The 23,258-nt window shown below is 45.9% G+C and overlaps 1 protein-coding gene across 3 annotated transcripts in view; it reads left to right on the forward strand.

The window, feature by feature from the left end:
* man1a2 (mannosidase, alpha, class 1A, member 2) overlaps nucleotides 1-23,258 on the forward strand; it is a 61,570-nt gene that overhangs the window by 14,955 nt on the left and 23,357 nt on the right. For all 3 annotated transcript variants that reach the window (XM_068572214.1, XM_068572213.1, XM_068572215.1), the window contains exons 3-4: nucleotides 4,741-5,002; nucleotides 14,817-14,913. In XM_068572214.1, the coding sequence (XP_068428315.1) occupies nucleotides 4,741-5,002; nucleotides 14,817-14,913 (359 nt within the window). The remainder of the gene's footprint in view (nucleotides 1-4,740; nucleotides 5,003-14,816; nucleotides 14,914-23,258) is intronic.

Below are 23,258 nucleotides of genomic sequence, written 5' to 3' on the forward strand. Positions count from 1 at the left end.
CACACTGAGAGAAAGATCTAGGGAATCTGTATACTATGAGAGAGATGGAGTCTCTGCTTTCACTCCTAAACATACTGAGTAGCATCTGGAGGGGACAGCCCAGTAAGGTGACGGTCCAATAGGTGACCCAGTAGGTGGCCCAGTAAGGTGACCCAGTAGGTGGCCCAGTAAGATGGCCCTGTAGTTGAAAGAAAGAGGCGTTGTCGTAGTTCTTCAGTCATGTGAGAAGGAACAGCTGGCAGACATCTTCCTTCTTCCTCCTCGAGTACCAGTCTCCAGGTAAATGGAGGCAGAGGTTCAGGACTACCTGCCGCTCTGCTGTCGTCCCTCTGGTTCTATTTTACAGCCAAATGCTCACCGACGCATCCAGCGGTGAAGTGAAGGATTCCCTCGTCTGCAGTTCCATCTATCTGTGTTTTAGCTCAGTCTGTGAGACTGCTGAATTGCATTGTAATTCATTATCATCCTCGCAGCGTCCTCACAGTCGGGGTTGCTTAGTAACGGCAGGCGCGACAACACCGCGACCACCAGAGCACCCTGGGTAATTTGATGGAAGCGCCGCGTCTCTAGACGCAACATGCGAGCGGCCCCTCGGGATGTTCACGGTCGGCGGCAGTGATTCCACGAGCATGACGTCATGCTGTAATGCTGCAGTCAGACCTGCTGCTCTGAACACGAGAGCTGCATCCTGCTGATGTGTTTACATACGTGTAGAAAAACACGTCTTAGATTGCCATGAATGGTGTGGTTTCATTCACACATATTTCTATTGAATGTAGCAGACTGAAGCAGCTTGACTGAGGTCATTTTCTTGATTTTACATTGTTTTCTTAAATTCACATTTTTAAAGGCACTGGCATTTGACACGTGCAGATTTAATAAGTGAGATGTTTTATGACGAGAGCGTTTCAATTGACTGCCGAGTGTGTGAGCACAACCGCACACACTCGGTGTGCGCACAACCTTTCCGTGCACAAAACGAAACGAGCGGTGCCGGTTGAACCGCTCCAACGGGTCAGATCGTTGTTGATTTAGTTCCTCGGCGGTTTGTCGAGAAGATGAAAACAAACCCGCGAGGCGAGCGCGTCCTTCGTTGACTTGATTTATTCCACTGAGGCCTCGGTGTCGTACACGAGACCTTCGTGATCCATCAGCGCCGCACGCGGAGCGCGGCGCCGCGCTCGTGTTTCCGCAGGACAACATGCGCCTTGGCGCCTAAATTACGTTCCTTCTCGCCACACACGAGGCTATTAAACCCATTTAATGTAATCGTCTCTTTAGCGTTACACAACGTGTTTTGACAGTATTCTTATTGTGTCGGCGTCAGTGCAATGCCTCCGTATTGACATGGCTGCGATAATAACCAAGCTCTGTCTGACATATTGCAATTATCTTTGATGCATTCTGAATAAAGAAGGAAAACAGGCGGGTTTTTTTGGTCTTTTTTGAGGAAGATGGTGGCTCGAGGAGGAAGAGGAGGAGGGAATATATATCAAGGACACGAGCAGCTGCCGAAGAGAGACTGACCTTTTGTGGTATGATTGTAACGACACAGTCGGCTGTGGTCGAGGCATAACTCACAATTTGTGTCCCCGATGTTTCTCACAAATTTTGGTTTTGCATTTTATTTGAATGCAAACTGGTTTGCTTGCTTTAATTCAGACTTCTGTAGATATTTAGGGGTCTGAACTCATTCCTGTGTTTTAATGTCTGTATATGTATATATGTGTGTGTCCAAACATTTCCAATATTCCAGAAGATTTAAGAACATGAACAGGTTTTTATCCAACAGAATATTCCCCTTCAAAACCCAAAATGTTCTCTGCTGACGAGAGAAAGTCTATCCAATAAATACACAATGACTCAGGGTTATTTGAAATTTAATTCATAATAATAATAATATTTCATAATATTTCATTCAAAAGAAAAAAAAAACTTGCTAGACGCTTCGGTTCTACACAGAATGACATCGGCACAGTTCTACTCATAACCCAGCGCTCTTGTTGCTGTGTGTGTGTGTGTGTGTGTGTGTGTGTGTGTGTGTGTGTGTGTGTGTGTGTGTGTGTGTTGCCATGGTTACATGGCATCGAGCCCGCGCTGCTCTCCCCGGAGCCTTGTTTCCACGGCCTCCAGGAAAATAAGGAAAAAAATAAAATAGAAAGCTTCTCACCCGGCAGACGGACAACCGCTGCTTCTTCTCCTCCAGTTGCCATGGAGAAGAAATATGAGAGGAGGAGGAGGAGGGTTTTGAGAACCTGCATATTTTGCAAGATTATCATGTATGACGGCGTTTACGTTACTTCCTGCAACACACACACACACACACACACACACACGGAGCAGTCAGCACTGCAAGAGGTGACGTGTCGGCTCCACCGCCTCATTTTCTTTTGTCACGCTCCCTCGCGTCTCATCACACACACACACACACACATTAGAGAGTTGTCTTACATCGGCGACATCTAAATATCACATTTAAATGCACGTTGCTGAGGGCACACTCGCTCAAGGAGGCGCAGAGGATGGCATACAGAGGAGGTGTGACACCCACTGGGTCTAGACTCTCTCTCACACACGCACACATGCACACACACACACACACACACGCACACACATGCACACGCTCGGAGATACACAAATTGCAAGGTTGCAATCACTTGCAATGGCAGAAATCTCATCTCCGCCCTCGAGGCAGAAGACGCAGACATACGAGAGTTCACGCGACGGAAAGACGTGCGTTCACACGTGAGCTGAACCACGAGCCAGCGAAGTACAGTGCACACGCATGCACTACACGTTAACAGTACACACACACACACACACACACACACACACACAAAGAAAATACAGCATTCTCATCCAGCGGCTGCACGGTAATTGCCGTCTTGGTGTTGCAACAATCTGTTTTCCATCAATTAAAGTCAGATGTGCCGAGCTGTGATTTTTGCATATTCATGAGTTGTTTCCGGGCGATGTTGTGTAACTCTGAAGCTGTTTATTTTGGTCTCCGTTTGCCCCGCGTCCCTTCGTCACGACGGCGTTATAAAATGGACGTCGAGTGAAGGGTAATTAGTCCGGAGCGTCTGTCTCCGTTTCTTCCTCTCCACTGTCTCTCTCTCACACCGCATCCCAGTGCATTCTGGGAAAGGCTGCGGCCACAGTTGACCCCGAACAGGATCAGCTGTCACAGCAAAATGGATGTTTGATGCTTCTTTTCTCCTCCTCGTGTATCTCCGTCTTCACCTCTTCACCTCTCGTCCTCTCGCTCCACTACGTCCTCATCCCTGCAACAACTGGCATGTCCTTTGAGCTTGTGGCGGCGTGACGGCGTGCTGCCGTGTGCGTTTACTTTAGTGTTTGAGGGGAAGCTTGATGGAGTCTTTGATGGTGACTACGTCCACATCTCTGTGGGTCGACACGCCGGCTCAGAACACACCGACACGCGTTAGGTGGAGAAAACAAGTGGATAATCCGTTTTCAAAGGATTATTTAATGATGCGTTCAGCATCTTGCGCGACACAGTTCTACTCATAACCCCCCAACCACCCACCCCCCCGCTCATGACAATGTTAGGGAGCAACTCTGAGTACAGGAAAATGAATCTCCTGTTTCTCTCTGTTTGTGTCTTTCCTCCTTGATGTTCGGTGATTTATTATGTAGCAAGACCTCCAGCGCAGGTTAAAACTTCAAGAAGATTTAAATGGTGTTTAAAGCCTGAAAGGATGGGTTCATATGTGAAACAGCTTCTCTGACCTTGAGCGCACACGCGTCATGTTTAAATTCATGTGCTTCCACCTGCGCTGCAGCAAAGAGTACGACCTCTACATGATGAGTTAAAGGGTCTGGTCCCCTCATGGAGCGTCCTCTCTGGAGGACGTTTACCTCATGATTATGACCATTTATCTCTTTATTTAGACGTTTACCTCATGATTATGACTATTTACCTCTTTATTTAGACTTTTAACTCATAAGTAAGACTTATTATCTCATGATTTACTAAAGGGCATGACCTCTACATGCATGATGACGAGTCAAAGGGACAACTGGATGTATCCTCTAACGTTTGGTCTTCATGTCACAGACGACAGCTGCCTGGTTGTTTTATTATTATAATAATATTGTTGTTGAAGGCCGCTCTTCCTTCAGAACCGGCAGGAGAACAGAACCATGTGGCGTCTCCATCCTCTCGTCTCCTTTTGCTTCGGCCTCCCGCTGTTTGTTTTCCATCCTGACCCTCGTCCTCGCGTCCTTAGGGGGAGTGGCGTCCTCAGGAGGAGTGGCGTCCTCAGGAGGAGTGGCGTCCTCAGGAGGAGTGGCGTCCTCAGGAGGAGTCGCGTCCTCAAACCGCCACGTGGACCCACAGATGATGTTTGTCATTCAGCCACTTCGTCTCATTGTTATGGAAACACTTTCCACCACACAAAAAAAGGCATTACTATGAAAAAAAAGGAAAAGTAATTTCTGCCAAAAAAGAAGTAATAATTATGACAACAAAAAAAGACAGAATTGTGACTCTTTTTATTTATTTTTTTTGGCAAATTTTTTTTTTTCATAATGACTTTTTTTGTTGTCATAATGACTTTTTTTCCCGAGTGACTTTTTTTTTTTTTTTTTTGTGGCGGCAATGGGCTTCCATACAGTGTTCTCCTCCTCACCGGCAGGAGGAATAAATTTCATGATAACCACTTTTTATCTTTTTATCTCAGATTCTTGATTTTTTTTTTTTACTTCCTCCCACAGAGAGGAAGAGGAGAGCCTGCGGGACAAGATCCGGGCCGACCACGAGCGAGCGCTGCAGGAGGCCAAGGAGAAGCTGAGGAAGTCGCGCGAGGAGCTGCAGGCGGAGATCCAGACGGAGAAGAACAAAGTGATGGAGGAGCTGAAGAAGAAGGAGGCGGGGCCCAAACCGCTGCCCCCCGTCCCCATGCCCAAGGTGGTGGGCGTCAGCGACGGAGAGCCGCCGGAGCCCGACGCCAAGGAGAAGCGCGACAAGATCAGAGAGGTGAGGACAGAGAGAGTTGAGCCAGGTACCCAGCATGCACTGGGGCAGGTCTTTAAAGGTTCATCAAGGTCCTTTAAGGTTCCTGAAGGTCTCTGAAAATGTTGATTTCACAGAATGGGAACTAGTTGTTCTTCAGATTTATTGTATTGTTGACTTTAGATATATTCGTGTTCGTCTTTCTATGAAAAGGATTTTCTCTTTCAGACATTTTTTAACCGTCTAAGCTTCTGTTAAGCAACATATCTGCTCTGAGGAAACTGATGAGAACCAATGGCTTTTCAGAAAGAAACTCTTCAGCCAGAAAATGAGCTCATCTCCACCCGTTACTCACCTCGTTCCCTCGACTTCGAGAAGAAAACGTAGAACACAGAAACAGAGAAAAGTCTTGATGAATCCAAGTAAATTGGGGATAAAGTTAAACATCAAAACGAGCCACTCCGCTCTTTAAAATATCATTCTGACGCATCATTCTGCATGCGTGAGGGTTAGTAAACACACATTTAGATAGAGACATTTTTTATAGCTGAAGTATTCCTTTGAATAGTAAGTAACACTGAGCTCCGTTGTTGTTCGGTCCATGTGGGACGCACTGGGGTTGTGGGCGTCGGCCCTCTGTGATGGTTTAAAACCAGTACCTCCAGCTCCCCCATTCACATGTAATTCAATGATGGCATCCTACAATACACCGGGGTGAAACCCTGCAGCCCTGCGGTCTGTGCTGGCTGATATTTAATCTGTGTGTGTGTGTGTGTGTGTGTGTGTGTGTGTGTGTGTGAATACCTTTCTGCTGCCTGTTATCTGTCTCAGCGCCAGCATCTTATTGAAGGCCACGTTGAGCCAGACGGACCGAGCCTGTGCAGAATGCAGATGGTGCTATCTGGTCTGGCTCTCTATAGACAGCGAGCCAACCCGGCCTCTCTCTTTCTCCCTTCCCCCTCCCCCCTCCCCCGCTCTGCATAATTACCTGGTATCGTCTCTTCAAACAGCACTTGGAGTCAGCGTATGGGAGCCGGCCCGCTCCCTCCAAAACAGGCTTTTTGTCTGTGAAAGCCTCTTTTGTTTCTTTTCATAATTACCAGTTAGAGAGAATGCCACCAACTCCCCGACGGGCAGGGGAAGAGCGGCTGTAAATGGCCGCGCTCGGCGTCGCACGCCGTCCCTGAACGCCTCGTGGGTCCAGGTAGAACCCACAGCGAGGTTACGAGTGACGAAGCGTTTCTTCTGAAGTCCGTCAAAGAGCATCGGCGTCCGTGGTCTCGTGGTCGTTTATGTTTGAGCTGTAACTCAGACACTTTACTTCCTGTGGATCTCACCATCTGTCTGCCGCCGATTTCCTGCTTTTTTATTCTTTTTTTTTTAGGTGTGTTATTTAGTTTCTGTTACAAACTGGGTGCGCACACAGCTCGACTCCGTGAAGGATCAATGATCTCAATCTTCTCTTCCGCTTGTAGTGATTGGAGTCGGGTTACACGGCGACGCTTTGATTAGGTTTTTTCTGTTTTTCTAGCTGCCAGGACAGTTTTGTACTCGTTAAATGACAAAAACACCTTTTGACGACATGATGGAACAAATTGTCCAAAGAAAAATCAGCCAATGAAAAAATAAGCCTTTCACACAAGCCATCAACTTTTAATATTAATATTGACTGTTTAGTATATTTATATAATCACAATTACCTCCACCACCCCTTCCACTCCCAGCAGCGCTGGGCTCTGTTCTTCTTCTTCTCTGCTAACGGATCCCTTAGAGTCCGTCACAGCAGCGTCTGCAGCGTTTCAGGGCAATAAAGGAAAAGGGAATATGTTCCAGTCTTAAGCGCCGCGATGCGATTCACACGCTGACGTATCGCCGGCTCACAGCTGCTGGAACACGCCGGCTGCTGCGGGTGATGAGCGGCAGAGTTCACTTTCTATACGGTTTGTTCATCAATAATGTTGGAAAACACCAGTTAGTCCCGAATGCAAGAAATAACGACTCCAACGGTGGAAGAGAACGCGTTCTCTGCTTTAGTTTAATGAAGAATTCCTAATATAAATTAATATGTCTTCTAAAAATATGCAGTTTTTCTGCTCTTAGATGAATGGAAAACCTCCTAAAATTAAACGTTTGATTGCTTTCCACGGGGCGACGTCACCACGACTCCGTCCTCTCCGTCCACATCGTAACTTTATGTGCCAACAATGCTTTTAGACGGCTTTTACTTTTCATCAGAGAAGAAAGTCCAACGAAAAGTTTTTCATGAGCAGATCAATATAAGTATAAACTGATCTCTTCAGTGAAGTGCTGTGGAAATAACTGTTTTAACTGTGTGTCGGCATCACAGTGAAATCATCGCTGACTCTGCATTTTATATGAAGTTATGAGATGAGTAAGCGCTTTTTAAAAATCATTTTTTATTATTGAAGTAATGTTACAATAATAAAAAAATTGTTTTGGTACCTTTGGACATCGGTTCAGATAACACAGCAATCATGATTTATTCATATTTGGCATCAGCAGCAGCATTGCCTGTTTATTATCGGTAACTAAAATACTACGCAATAAAATGTTTAAAAAAATGTGTATTTTCACTGATACTTTACGTCATTTTAATGATAGGTGGCATCCATACTTTGAGTTAACGCACCTGTAATCCCCTAATGCAACAGATAATCACAATTTATTTTGCGATACATGTTTCGCTGTCCCTATTTTTAATTGGCTAAGGCCGAGAATCGCTCGCCGACGTCTCGGAGCGGTCACGCTGGGTTCAAAGACCCATAGAAACGTACGCTGCTGCTTCCTGTCCGAGGGAAGCAGCGTGCTCAATGGCGTGTTTCAGTGCTTCGGGGCAGAAGACGCAGGCGGCGTCCCCTCTGGCGTGTGGCTGCAGCTGCAGGACGCTCGGGCCGCGGCGGGATGGGAGGCGTCTCTGCGATCTCGGGTCTCGTGACCTACTTTTTGGCTTTCGGTCCCGGAGGCGGCGAAAAGCACAAAAAAATACAAAAGAGAAACTGACGCCGGCTCGACCCCGTCGCTCAGCTGAGACTGAGCTCTAAAAGATATGAGAGAGAGAGAGAGAGAGAGAGAGAGAGAGAGAGAGAGCGAGCTATGGACTGTAAGCAGACAAATCGATGGCAAAGCAGCTCTTAAAGTTTGATGTAAATGGTTTTCAACGAATACGTGAACTATCTTCAGCACTTCTCTCTCTCCTCCTCTCTGTCTCTCTCTTCCTTTCTGTCTCTCTTTCTTTCTCTGTATCTCTCTATCTGTCTTGGACTCTCTCCTCCCCCCTTCATCCTCTCTTTTCATTCTCTCTCCTCTCTTCTGTCTCGGTCTTGCTCTCTCTCACACGTCTCTCTCTCTCTCTTCTCTGTCTCTCTCCCTGAAGTCTTGGTGGTGCTTGGCAGATGGCCTTGTATGTTGACAGCACACCAGACTGTGTGTGTGTGTGTGTGTGTGTGTGTGTGTGTGTGTGTGTGTGTGTGTGTGTGTGTGTGTGTGTGTGTGTGTGTGTGTGTGTGTGTGTGTGTGTTCTCTCCTTCGGGGTAGGGCACAGCTCAGCTTTCATCATTCCCCTGCTCTCTGTCTCTTTTTAATTCTCTCTCTCTCCTGCTTTGTCTCCTATCCTCATATCTCACCCTTTTCTCTCCCGTTGGCTGAGTCTTTCTCTTTCTCTTGTTACTCTTTTGTGTGTGTGTGTGTGTGTGTGTGTGTGTGTGTGTGTGTGTGTGTGTGCTCTATATATCTCCTCAGCATCTCCTCCTCCTCTCGCTCTCTGCAGTCATTTTGCAGTCTCATAAAATCCTCTGTTCTCGTTGCGTATGGATTTGTGCGTAGCAGAAAGCGTCTCATCAGCGGACAACACAAAGGGGGAGGAGTTACAATGGCCCCACCCCTCCGGCTCCAACACTTTCTGGTCTCTCGTGAAGCAGCGAGGTGACATTTGAGAACCAACTCCCTTCTGCAACAAGCCATCATGTGTTCCTATACATTGAGCATGACGCCGCTAGCCGCCTGTTGCTGAACGTCTTCCTGGTGACAGGAACCAACCTTTTTCAAGATGGACGCTCGAGGTCTCACTGGAGCCATTGTTATACATTTATAAAGTCTTGCGCTTTAGAGCAAAGGATTTTTTAACCACATCGTAGATGAGATCACGGTAACGATGCCTTCAAGTCGTTGTTTGCACCGTAATTAACAGAGAAAATGTTTATCTATCTATCTATCTATCTATCTATCTATCTATCTATCTCCATCCATCTATCCATTCTTTCATGCATCTAAAACAGTCAATATTTGCACTTAACAAATCCAGATCATTTAAAGCGAGCAGTTTATTTTCTTCTTCTTTTGGTCGTGTTCAGTGGTCGTTTGTCCCATTTCCCTGAACGTGATATATGTAGGAAATGTTCACCAAATATCATCCCCAACGTCTACTTTCAGGGATGAACCGTGATCAAAAGGTCACTGTTATCTCTACAAAAGACTTTTATTTTTGGCCACAGTTCAAGGAATGCGTGGGCTCGATCTGACCACCACAAAGTCTAACACGATAAAACGTGATTATATAACGAAGCACAAAGCAATGCTGAGGTCCTGGAGGGTCGGCTGGCGAGTGCACACAGCCGCGAGGCGCTAATCGTTCCGTTAACATTCGACACTGAGCGTAGGTCCTAGAGGCTGTTCACCGGCAGAGGAAACCATCTTGGAATGATGCATGCATCTGTCCTGAGCGGGGTGGGGGGCCCTTTCTTCCCATTCTGCCCCTGCTGCTCGAAGGCAGCGTGAGGGCATTGTCAGAGCTTTCCGACTGTGAACCACACCCCGGGAAACCAGAGGAATTATTGACGGGTTCGGAACCCTAATTGGGCTCAACTTTAAGCACAGCGCTCTGTGAGCTGGAAAGTAGAGCGCATGCTGAGCGGAGACGTCCTAAAGATCTCTCAGACGCCAGTTTTAACGTCTTTTGTCCCAAACTTTTGATACTTATTGTCTAACGGACTTAAAGCACGTATTCTGGAGTCAACGCTTCTTTTTACCTCACCTTAATTCCCCTCTTTTCCTGTTTGATAGATGCAATTAAAGTACAGAAAACTCACATTCTTGAGCACTAATGTTCACAAACACGACGCTCACAAAACAAACGATTCAGTGCTGACGCACCGCACGATGACTCAGCCTCGACTCTTATGCTATTTTAGCTTCCAGCAGAGTTAATTGTGTGAACTTACGCAGAAGCCTTTTCAAACAGGACGGAGGGATCTGTAATAAAACCCGTTAAGACGCCGCAGATGACCAGAGAGATTCATAATGCTGCGTTGGAGAGACCGAGAGGAACGCGCTGCTGGGAGAATCAGAACCACACCGTCAGACCTTGCTGCAGTAAAAACAGAGGTTTTCTAAAGGGACCCTGGTGCGTGGAGACCAAATACATCAACACACAGGCAAAGTTCTTTAATCCGAGGCCATTGTTCATCAGTATGTATTAGAAACATTCATGGTTTCACTTTCTGCATGTAAATTAGGCGTCTGAACAATAAATAGCTCGTCCTGCTCGGCCCGTTAACAAATAAATGAATCTGAACGTCTGCGTTGATAACACGCTTCATCAGTTAGAAAGAGACTGAAGGTTCAGACGAACAAAATCAAAGAGGAATCAGGATACTGGAACAAACAGAATGTCATCAAATGGATGTAAAGTGATGCAAACATCCAGTTAATCCACTGTAAGCATGGTCCTGCTCCCCGATTTGACCCTAATCCACTAAAGCAGGGATACTTCACCTGTAAACGGATGCGTGTTGACATTAGATTTTTGGGATAAACGTGTGAAAACTCTCGCTGCCCGGCGACCTAACCGAACCTCGACCCTTTGGTGAGAGCTTTGCTAGCGAAACCATTATGTTCCTGTTGTACGGCCTTTCATACGCGTCTTTTAAACGCCGCGCGTCATGTTTTTGTAGCGTTTTTTAGGCACACTTAAAAGTTCAAGTATTCTGGCCTTTTAGGCGCACAGTTGCTCAGCTCATCACAGCACACTCGGCCAAGCCAGCCAATCGGATCAAGCAAGATCACGCCTCGAGCGTGTTTTATTTGGAGCATGTAAGCATCGTTAAGCGTCGACGGCAGCAAATGCTCGACCAATCTCATGCCTGCTCATTCTGGACCTTTTGAAGCCACTGAAATGGAAACATGAACAAATGTTTTGGCTCTTCTCCTTCACATAAAAAACCGGCAGCACGTTTCAGGACTTCACTTTATTATTCTTCAGTCGACGGGGAAAGAGAAAGTTTCTCATCTCCCTCAGACTCTGACCTTAATAACACAATAGGGCCACTCCTGTGGCGCCTGTTTGTGCCAAAGCCAGCTCGAGTGAACAGTGTGGCACCGTTAATACATTCACTTCACGGCGGCAATGTAGAGACTTAGACTGTAAAAAAAGACACCATGCATGATTCATCAGGTCGAGTCATAGACGGTAGATAAGACATGGTCGTCGCGGTGTCACCTGTTGGTTTGTGGACTGATGTTTTTGAAGCCTTAAGATTGGCACCATCTTGTTTTTTATGCAACCAGTGAACAGAAAGAATACATCAAGAGAGAAGTAGAGTCATTTATATAGACTTCTATACAACCAGAGGAGTCGCCCTTTGTGGTCAGAAGAGAGAATGCAGCTTCAACACATGAATCATAGACTTCTATACAACCTTGGGTTGTCTAACTACTTTTGTCACCGACATAAACACTGCACATGAAAGGGTAACTTTGGCTCACCTGGAGTCTATTCATGCATGTTTTGTATCCGAGCGGCTAATGGGGTCAGTGATTTTAGAAAGTGGTCCATTAGTCTGCTGATTGCAGAATGAAATCAAGGCATTTCCACTGAAAGAGCTTGATTTGACCTCAAATAGGCTCGCATTGTACTCAACACCAGCTCATTGATGTCATTACTGATTTTTTACTCCCACGTATCCTGTCACAAAAAGTATTCCAACCTGTTTTACGACTCCATCATCCCAAAAACTCAGCGTTGTCCCACACTAACAACAACGATCTGAGCCGGTCGGCGGCAGGAACAATAACTTTGAGTCGCCCTACATCGCCCCGAGTGACTCTATTACATCCTGTTCAGCTGCTTCCGTCTGCAGCTCTCCTTCAATACGGGATCAATTTAAACAGTGTTGTCCTCCATGAGTCATTAAGACACACACACACACACACACACATGGGGAAACACAGTTATTATCACACTGTGGACGCAGCGCTAACGAGTCATTTAATGCAATGCAGCGCTTTAAAATAGCACTTTAAGACAACCGCGACCCAAACAGGCCTCATCTATAAATCATGAGGATCCTGAGTGTATTGTTACTGCAAACTTCTACATTATGAACAGTTTTGTCATAAAAAACTAAATGAAACAAAGCTTAAAATTGTAATATTTCATAAGAAACGTTTTATTCTTCACGTCTCATTTGAAATCTCTCCACAGTTAAACCGTTTGCTTCCACCGGATTTGGTAAAAAACAAAATGAGCTATGCAGAGCATCTCCCTGATGGATCTTTAGGAGACCAACAGTCCCGTGACAACAGTCCAGTAAAAGAGGAAGGAGAGGTCATAAACATGAAGAGCTCAGTGTACATCTTTCTTTATGACTCACGGTTCAGAGGGTCAACGTGAGGAAAACATTCTCAATGCAGCGCTCAAGATGTCACAACATGTTGAGTTTAGCTCCTTGACTTCCTCACTGATGGAGAAGAAACTAGCCAATGTAAACCCAAATCTCTCTCTCTCTGTCTCTGTCTCTCTCTCTCTCTCTTCTCTAAAGATGCTGTGATGCGAGCGCTACCTGTCAGAATCAATCACAGCATTTTGTAGTTTAATGCCCAATTAGTATTCAAGGTCCTTTTTAAATAAGCGGTTAGTCAACAGTGTGTTGCTCCCTGCTCTGTAGCCTCGTCCTTGGCATACGGGCCAATCAGAGTTTGATGAAGCATCCAATCAACGCGGATCAAGGGGAGTCAGCCAGCACTTAAGTGTCCATGTCATGCTGTGTATTCATTTGATTTATACTTCTCCCGTGTGTGTGTGTGTGTGTGTGTGTGGACTGCGTCATGGAACACAATGAGGCTCCTGGCGCTCGTCTTTACGAGCCTGGCGGCCGGCCGGCTCCAAGGAGAGGAGCTCTGGCCGCTGACGCTCACGTGGCGGCATGAAGAGGTGGCAGCTAGTGCCACGCTGGCATGGAGGGAAACAGGAGCGATATGCAGGGAGGCTGTCCAGCTACCTCCTGCTGTGTGTGAAGAGAGGTATCTGCTCCAGAGATGCTCTACTTCCTGCTTCCTGTTCCAAATGGAGTCCACTCAAAGAGACCCTGGTGCTCAGAGACACTACCACTTTAGTCCACAGAGGGCGCCAGCCTGCACGTAGAGGCGGGAGCGCCGCCAGCTGGACGGCCCGTACAGAAAAAGGGCGTCAACCGCCGTCCGTACACCCAGACAGAGACGGACAGGACCGCACGGAGAGGAATCGCACTTCTCGAGGCAATTTAGGAGCGGGGCTGTGGAGGAGGAGGAAAAAAGGGGCCTGAAATTGAAAGAGAGTAAACAGCTGGCGCGCCTTCCTTTCCTCTGCTGTGTCATCTTCTCTGTTCGCCCCGGAGCGCCTCTTCTCAGCCTCAGCCTCCATGTCAGGGCTCATCTCACAATCCCCCTCTTTTCTTCATCCTCCTACTCCTCCCGTTCTGTTTCACCCTCATGATGAAGAACAGATTTCTGTTGCAGAATAATGCACTGAAACAAAATACTAAGAGGCAGCTTCAAAACACATCCTCAGTTTGTGTTGAATGGGTTGTTGTCATACCTACATTTGTGTGTGTGTGTGTGTGTGTGTGTGTGTTGATCTGCTGGTCAGTCTTCTGAGCTCATGACCTCCCTTCAGTCGTCCTTTCCTCCCGTTCATGGGTTCAGTGCTCCAGTCGTGGAGGCGGCAGCATCAGGAGTGTGCAGGCCGTGCAGCGCTGCATCGATGATGCATTCATTAGTAGCTCTGCCCTGAGGTTTAATGCTGAAGGAAAGCAACGGCCCTAATCAAAGTAAATTGCTTTTCTACTTTTCCCAGTAATGGATAATGATTTTGCCTCTTGAAGGGCAAAGTCACTCATTTCTTAAAAATAAAGAATTCAACAAATCTGCAGTAGTCGAACTGTGACATGAATTTCACAAATGATGATTTTTGTCAATTAAATAGTCTGCTGGTTTTGTTATAATTTGGTCTGTGAACTGAAAAGGGGCGGGACTTTACCTCCTCTGGTTGTGCTATCTGAGTTATTTGGCAAGAATCTCATATTGACTTCTATTAATCGCGATAAAATAAGATAATCCTTTATTAGTCCCTTAGTGGGGAAATTACAGGATTACATCAGCATTTCTCACAAGTAAATAAAGATAAAAAATCAAGAAATATAAATAAACAGTAGAACGGTAATGAAACAAAATAAAAAATGATCAGTAAGAAGAATATTAAATATACATATTGAATAAAAATGTGTATAAAAGTACTTAAACATACTTAAATGCACTGGATATTGCACCAGGAGAAAGTGAACACTACTACTGATTATGATACTTTGATGTGTATTTTTCTGTCTCAACTCTCTTCAGTGATGCCAGAAACATCTGTTGTAACCGAAATCTCATTATACCAAAAAAAGTCCAATTATGAGGCAGATGTAGAGACGCCGTTGTCCAGAGGCGCGCTCGCTCGCTCGCGATGTTGCGCGGGCGCCGCATCCTCTAACGGGCCGTTTTCTCTTGTCGTTCCTCCTCCTAGATGACGAAGCACGCGTGGGACAGCTACCGGCAGTACGGCTGGGGACACAACGAGCTGAAGCCGCTCGCCAAGAAGGGACATTCCACTAATATCTTCGGTAAGTCTCTCGCGCTGCCGTCTGCTCTGTTGGCAGTTTGCTCACACGGTCGTGAATCACACATGGAGGCATGAGCGCACACACTCCATGTCTCTCTCTTTCTCACACACACTGCTTTTCCTCTTGTGGACAAGGTTATGTGATAAAGCCTGCGGCAGGATGCATACCACTTTGTGTGTTTTTTTTTAATGCGAATTGAAGTAGGAGCTCACAGAAGCACGAGCAGAGAGCAGGCATCTGAAGCGCTGGTCATATTTCAGCAGTCCACCAGTAGATTGTTGTCTTGCATTAGAAAGTGGCAGAGCAAACACTTTCTGTCAGGGTCCAGTCATCGGGGAGATTCCTGTTTGTAGAGAGCGGAGCGTTGCCGCCGGCGCTGATTATTTCTCCCACGGAGAGGTCGGTCCAGCGCCGCTCCTCTTCATCATCATCTGCGCGCTGGAAGCTGTTTTCTTCGTGGTCTCCGCCTCTGCAGCCGCCGCCCGCGATAGCTCGGGTCACTCGCCTCGCGCTGCACTCGTTGCGGCGGGAGAACTCGCAGGCTGTCGCAGGGAAAAAAACGCACACGTTTTCACAAGCTGTTAAGAGAATCACACAATCACATTTGAATGAATAGACTCTTAATATCTTATAACTTCAGATTAGTTTTAGTTTAGAGGGAGCGTAGACAACAGCGTCCTCTGAACATCAATTAATCAAGTCTGGCCTCATTTTGTCTCTGCACATCTCTGCTGCGTCGGTGAACGCAGGTTAACGGCATCCCGGCCTCCACATCCTCCCTTGGTAGTGGATTAATGAGCGCACTTTGACACGCTTTTGCTCTGAGCTCCAATAGCAGTTCAGCGCGCTATGAACCCGACAGAACCTCGGTCAACTCGTGCAATGACTCAAAGAGAAAAGAAGCTGACGTTACGATGTAAAGTCACATCTTAGGTGAGCTAATGTTGGCAACTAGCGAGCTATAGTATTGCCAACGCTAACGTTACGATATAAAGCCACATCTTAGGTAAGCTAATATTGGTAACTAGCGAGTTACATTGACGACGCTAACGTATTGACGACGCTCTCGTATGGACGATGCTAACATTGACGCTGCTAACATTACGATGTGAAGTCACATCTTAGGTAAACTAATGTTGGCAATTAGCCGACGCTAACATTGGTCGTGTTAGTTACGACGTCCGTGGTCATGTTAAGATGTGGGAAAATAGTGATTTTTAGGTCTGTGACTAACGTTAGCAAGAAAAAGCTACATGCCACTCAGTACAGCGGCATGTAGCTTTAGTGTTATTGACAAGGAGATATACAACATCTAAAGCTAGACTTTCATCAATTCACCCACTCAACAAGCATTAAAGCATCATGTGAACATGTTGAAAAGCGATATTTTAATCGGCTCCGTACGCCACCGCCATGTTTACACACCCGCGGGGCGCTAACTGTGACGCTCAGTTCGCCACGTGTCTGAAAATGATTAGAAGCTTCTCTGCTGTGTGGGAAGTGACACTGGTTTAATGTAGCAGGATGTGTGAACCTCGATTATCAGATTATCAGACACCACAAAGAATCACAGAAAAGGAAGGAAAGACGCCGTTGATCCTCATGAATACACACAATGCCGCCTACCCAATTATTTCCTTTCCTAGTTGTGAAGTACACACTGCCACCGGTTGACACGACACACACGTACAAAAACACCACTTTCTTTTCCCCCCAGCTTTTTTATTGACCCAGCCAATATTTCAGAAAAGCAGCGTTATATTTCTTCACACCCGCTCGTGTCCTTCGCGTTTTCTGCCTCAACACCTTCCTCTTTGTGAGGCGACAGTCTTCCTCTGTGGTCGTGTAGCTTCTACAGGAGAGAAAGAAAAATATCCAGAGCTCTACACTCCCGTCTTTGTGAGGATAACATCAATAAACACATTTCATCGTGAGCAAAAGCTGCATCATACGGGCTGCGTGCTGCAGGCATCCTTTGTGTGCCAATTATTTAAATTGTGATCAATGTGTACGTATCAATAGATGCATGGGTTGTTTCTGCATCAGTGCAGAGATAGATGCCACATCGGTCTTTGCTTAGTGTGAATTTATGCGCGTGAAGATGTTGCTTTATGCGCGTTTATCTGAGTGTTTCGGTTGCCAGATGGATTTGTGTGTTTTTTAATGGATTTCTGTGTGTGTGTGTGTGTTTTGACTTTCCTGTGTGTGTGTGTGTGTGTGTGTGTGTGTGTGTGTGTGTGTGAGAGAGCTTATGAGTCTTTTTTGTGTGTTAAATTTGAACGCTCCGTCTGGCAAACTGACCGGAGGCAACTGTGTTATTTTACGAGCTGCTGCTAAACGGCCGATAAATGCCGTTTGTGTGCGTTTTCCAATGTCTGAAACCAGAACAAATAGTTGGCAGCGGCGGGTGAAGTTGTCAGAACGTATGAATGCTGGGTCGTATTTCAGTTTGTTTGTGGGGGCAGAGCCACGGCGCAGACAATAAAACACTCAAAAGCATCATAAAGCTGAGGAGACCCTGTTTTCTCCCTCGGGATGCTACTTTGTGCTCAACAGAACGGTGGAAATTGTCAGGAGGAGATCTACTTAGCGTCAGCTGTTAGCTGTTAGCTTTCAGCAGCCGTTGGGCAGCAGTCCTGCTCGACTGAGCTAACCGCTAACGTTAACGGAGGTTTCCTTTCGTTACACCATCAAGCTTCATCCATTAAACATTAGGATTTTTGCGATGATACATCTTAATTTTGTTCTAGTGAGAGTTTACAGCAATATATGATAGACATTAAAGAAGGTATTATGACCTCTTTTACTTGCTAATGCTAGCTCCAAGCAGCTTATTACATATAATTGAATCTACTCGTTTGTTTTTTTCAACTAAAAAAGGTGTTTTAACCATTTTAACTGTTTGTTTTTTATGCATATAACCACTATAGATGACAATAAAGTGCCGTACAGTAAAGTATTAAAGGTATTTTGTGAATCGAACGCTTACCGTGCATATGATGTTTTTGGTGCAAAAATGTATCAAACGGACACACCAGATCTAACAAGTTGTTCCTTTATTCAGCGCTCAGACGGGCAGATACAAATATAATGTGTGTTTTCTCTCCTCGCTATCTGCAGGTTCTTAGTCACAGGGTGGCCAAAGAGTCACGCCTCACACTCCTCACATAACACACTTCCATTATTGATGAGGCATATCTTGTCCTCCTACACAGAACTCAGCTGTATTGATTGTGTGTGTGTGTGTGTGTGTGTGTGTGTGTGTGTGTGTGTGTGTGTGTGTGTGTGTGTGTGTGTGTGTGTGTGTGTGTGTGTGTGTGTGTGTGTGTGTGTGTGTGTGTTGGAAGAGCCAGAAAGCTGCGTACTGCAGAAGCAGCAGGCTCTCATTTCTGTCACTATTGGACACATTGACAGACTGACAGCTCGTACCGCGGACACACACACACACACACACACGCTCGCACAACGGCTGAGCGATTGGATGGAAGCGGCGATGGAGGATCGACTTTAAGTCGTGGATTTAAATCACTGTGACGTCGTGTTTTTGTTTCATGTGAAACAACACGACGAGACGTGATCTGCGGTTTAACATACGTTCTGAATCTGACCTCAAGGACTGAAGTCAAACGTGGAACGACGTCCTGCAGCTCGGACGGTATTGGTCGGCCCTTTTAAAATAAATATGTCCAGTTAGAAGTAGACGACAGAAGCACCAACAGTTGGGACCTCCTGGTTCTTCTGGGTCCAGCAACATAAAGAAGGTCTGACTGTTGTCGAGTCACATGTCTTTAATGTGCGTGTCCACGTGAGGCTGTTAGTGGACTTTCCATTGGAATGGACGACCTGGGCCAAGCATTGGACCCCTGCAGTGTTCATGTACCACAAAGATTGTCCTTGTTTCTTATTAAATAAAAGGATAACGAAGCTTTACACTCACCCTTAGATCTAGTTATTAGCACAACCGGGTGGAAGGAACACCTTCTCTTGTATATCATTGTTATATATTTAGATGGGACTAAATAACATTTAATGACATAATGACAATAATCATCATTTACAGCCCAAAATGTAACGTAACCAAGATAATCTGAAGAGAGAGAAGCTTCTGTTTAGTACTTCTACTTATTATTCAGAGTGGAGGATGACTTGAAGTTCTGCTTCAGACACAGTTTCCAGCCGCCAATGGAGGATCGGAAGTGTTTTAATTTTCCCAAGTGCCTTTTTCAGACTTCATTTGGCTTTCAGTGACTTTTACTGGCTCTGTTTTAGTGGATTTAATCTGCACCCCGAGGGAATCCACTGGCACTCAACCTGTTGCTGCTTTATTGGTTTTCCCCTGAAGATGCTCGTCTGATGATTTTAATCTAAACTTCTCCGCCTCGTGGCTTACGACGGCTCATAATGATCATCAAAGACCGCCTCAGGCATCCGGTTTGCCGGAGGCGAGGCTGAACAAGGGCCGAGGGTTTTGGACACCTGGACCCTCCGTCGACCCAGTTCTGGTCCCGGCCGTGAGAGATCACTTTGGTTGTCTGGGCAATTGTTTTGCCGATAGAGACGAGAGATGTTTCGACGGGTACGGCTCAGACACGAACAAATATGCTGGATGTTGTATCGTCGAGTACGTGAGGAACAACAACAACAACAAGTCCCTCGCTCCCTGATGCGTACATCCTGTCTGAGCGTTACTGGGCATGTGCAATCTAGCGCTACAAACCTGTGGTTAAACACTGCTGGGTGCCCTATTCTTCCTCTCTGGTGATGTTACATTGTGAACAAGGAATCAGTGTTGAAATCTGCAGGAGAGCTAAGCTAACATTAGCTGTTAGCTGGTAACGGCTAACGGAGGTCGCATTGAGTTCAAAGTAAATCGAGATCATCCGATCACTGCTCCGTATGCCTTTCAGAAACGCTACGTGATTTAAATGTCCTCTATTTACGTCTTTAAAAGATCCACCATGCTGGATCAGAGCAGAAACATCGTTTTCATCATTTTTGTCGTAATTGACCTCCGTCTGATCACCCACACGGCGCTCGAGTGATATGGATTCTGTTTAAACCCTCATCCAGACTGCCGTGAAGCCACAACACAAGATCAAATGCTGCTCTGATCGCCCGGCTTCTCTAATCGATGGACACCGAGCAGCGAAATCTTCTGTGGAGCGAGTGGAAATTCGTTCCTATGGCGATGCCTCCGCAGGGCGCAGCGTGTGGACGCCGTGATAACCGTGAAGTCAGAAGTCTGCTCTCGCTCGCAGCCGTTAGCTTCAGTCTAATCTGGGTCATGTCTTCACATGAGCGGCTCCCTGGGCGAAAGCTCTGCGTCCTGGAAAAAAATCAAAACGGTTGTGTAGGGGTCGCCATGGCGATGCACCCATGGGTGTGAAGACCAATGAAACAGAAATGACACATGTGGAGGCGATCCAGAATGTTCTGGTGCCATTACAAATATGTGTTTTATGTTCCTGCAGCAGCAATATGTATTAACTCTGAGTGGAATAATATGGAACATTAGACTCAAATATACAATTTATTACTAATACAAGGCCCAATCGACTCCTCTGGTTGTATAGAAGTCTATACTTCATCTGTTAAAGCTGCATTCTCTCTCCTGACCACCAGGGGGCGACTCCTCTGGTTGTATAGAAGTCTATGCTTCATGTGTTAAAGCTGCGTTCTCTTAAAAGCCTGATCATCGTCTACAGTATAAAAGTCTTTACTGAATAAAGTGCTGACTGTGAAAATATCAGATGAGCTGCAGACAGAAATCCTAGACTTCATGAACACGGCCGGCTGGATGCTTTTATCCAAAGCACTCTACACTTCCATTAATGTATATTTATATCACAGTGGATTCCAGCGAGGAATAAAGCTCATAACATTTATTTTAACACGAATGGGAGTTGAAAAAAGTTGGATGTAAAGAAGTCAAACTATTTCATGACTTTTGTCTCAGAAGACGGGTCACATGACCTTTTGTTTAATCCCATGACTCTTTAGCAAGTTGACAGATTGTACACGACTTCTCACACGACTACTTTATTTATTTTATTTGATGTTTGCATAAGATAAAGAATAAAAGTTCTTGTTTTTTCCAACTACCGTTGGCTCGGTGAAGCTTAAATTGATCGCAGAAAGTCTTAATATTTTTAACCACAAGGACAGATGTGATCTGTTCTACTGGCTGCATCCAGCTCACTTACTGAGGCGTAGTCCTTGAAAAACTCTCTGAAGATCCAGAAAATGGTCTTGAATATCAATCTGAAGGGAACAAACGTGTTATTATGTCTACTTAGCGCTGTGTAACGTTAAATCTTCAATATTCTAATGAAGAGAAAGAGAAGCAGGTTGTGTTCGAGTCACAAAAAGAAACCACCTGGACGACCAGAACACAAGCTGTCTGACGGATGAGGACAGAAATCTCACATCAAGGATTTCTCTTTTTATTGAAATGGAAGCGGCCATTAAACGTGCAATATTGTCATCGACGCAGCGATGGACCATAAAAATAAATTTGCTCATATGTCGCCGTATTAGACAGATGAAAAAATACATAAATACACTTCAGTCTGTTAATTTGTACAATAGAAAAACCCGTCTGCTGCGTTTCAGCACCTCGGACAGCACCACACACACACACACACACACACACACACACACACACACACACACACACACACACACACACAGCAGTACAGAAAATACATATATATTCAACTTATTTTGGGATCTATATATCGAACGCATACATTTCATACGATGCATTCAAACCCTGATTTGGACGTGGAGTTCCATCGCCAACGGTCAAACCTTTTATTTATTTATTTATTTTTAGCTTCTTTTCTGGCAAATGCGTGACGAAGACATCGATCCTCTCCGCCGGGTGTTCTTCCTCCGTCACGCCTCGCTCTGCACACTTCGGTCGGCACATTTGCGCCTCGAAAAGAAAAAAAAAGGAGTGGATTGATTTCTGGTCTCAACAAGACGTCAACATTTCTTTCGGAGCTCCTCGACTCGGCCCTCTCGCTCCCTTGCTCCCTCCTTCCTCGCTCCCTCCTTCCTCTCAGATTAAACTTTCAGCCGGGCTGCCGCTGCCAGATTGGACCGCAGGAAACGGGAGGCTTTGCCGGCTGCTGAGTCCGGCAGGAATGAGAATAATCCTTCAAACAAAGGAAAGGGGAAGACTGAGGAAGAACATCAGCGTGTAAGTTCAGACCCTCGGGCTTCAGTCGGTACTTTCTTACTTCCCATTGTTCTCCGTCTGTGCAACTGTGTGATTGCTAAAAGCCGCAGCCTGCAAAGCGGCGCCGCGGAATAATTGGATGAGTCATTTTGGACCCATTACCCACAATGCAGCTCTGCATAACTGTGAGCCTGCGAGGGTGTAACGAGCCCGTTTCAGACGCGAAGAAACAAAGAAAGAGCAAGGAAAGGTTCACTTGTTGAGTCCAGACATGTTGTTCATGTTCAGTGGAGCGCAGAGGTGATGAGTTCTATTAATACACTTTTATACATGAAACCATGGTTACAGGCGGCGGCGTGAAACACGCAGGTCATTGTTTATGTGGAGAAGTATGGACGTTCGTCAATGGCGAGCGACCAATAAAGATTTGATCGGTTTGAATTGTGTTGTCAATTATGAGCCGTGACGTTTGTCAATTTAAAAGGACATTTTTGTGGCGTCAACAAAATCGTAAATGTGACTTATCAAAATGTAATGTTGCAAACAGTCAGTAAAACATGAAATGCTCGCAGCGGTTGTTTGACACCTCTGGTCACTGTTGTCTTGCAACTCAAAAGTAGTCGTGTGTTGCAACGCTACTCGCCGAGTGAGGCGTAGATCAGAGGAGCGTTTGTTGAGCTTAAGGACACGTGGACCGACGGGGTCGACTAGCAGAGGGTTGTGAGGAGGCGTCAGGAGGAGCTCAGCAGTGAAGGAACAGGAGGAGGAAGAGGAGGAGATGTGATGGAGGAGATAAACCTGAGCGGTGTGAAGGGAACTCAAGAGGGAGTCCTTGAAATGCAACAACTCCTGAGCTCAGTGTCTCTTTGTGGAGAAAATGTTTCACTTCCAGCCGGGCGCCTGGATCTGACCCTGCTGACACACACACACACACACACACACACACACACACACACACACACACACACACACACACACACACACACACATCACGTCCTCGTTCCTCGCGTGGATTCAGACTCTGAGAACCTTTGAACCCGTCGTCTAATGAAACCGACTCGAAGAGAGACGGTGGAAGAGGTGTGTGTGTGTGTGTGTGTGTGTCTGTGTGTGTGTGTCTGTGTGTGAGAGAGATTGTGTGAGCTTGTGATAGATGGAGGGA

This window comes from Clinocottus analis, unplaced genomic scaffold (assembly GCF_023055335.1).
Source record: "Clinocottus analis isolate CAN_PGR_092001 unplaced genomic scaffold, fCliAna1.0.p SCAF_12, whole genome shotgun sequence".
Classification (NCBI taxonomy): domain Eukaryota; kingdom Metazoa; phylum Chordata; class Actinopteri; order Perciformes; family Cottidae; genus Clinocottus; species Clinocottus analis.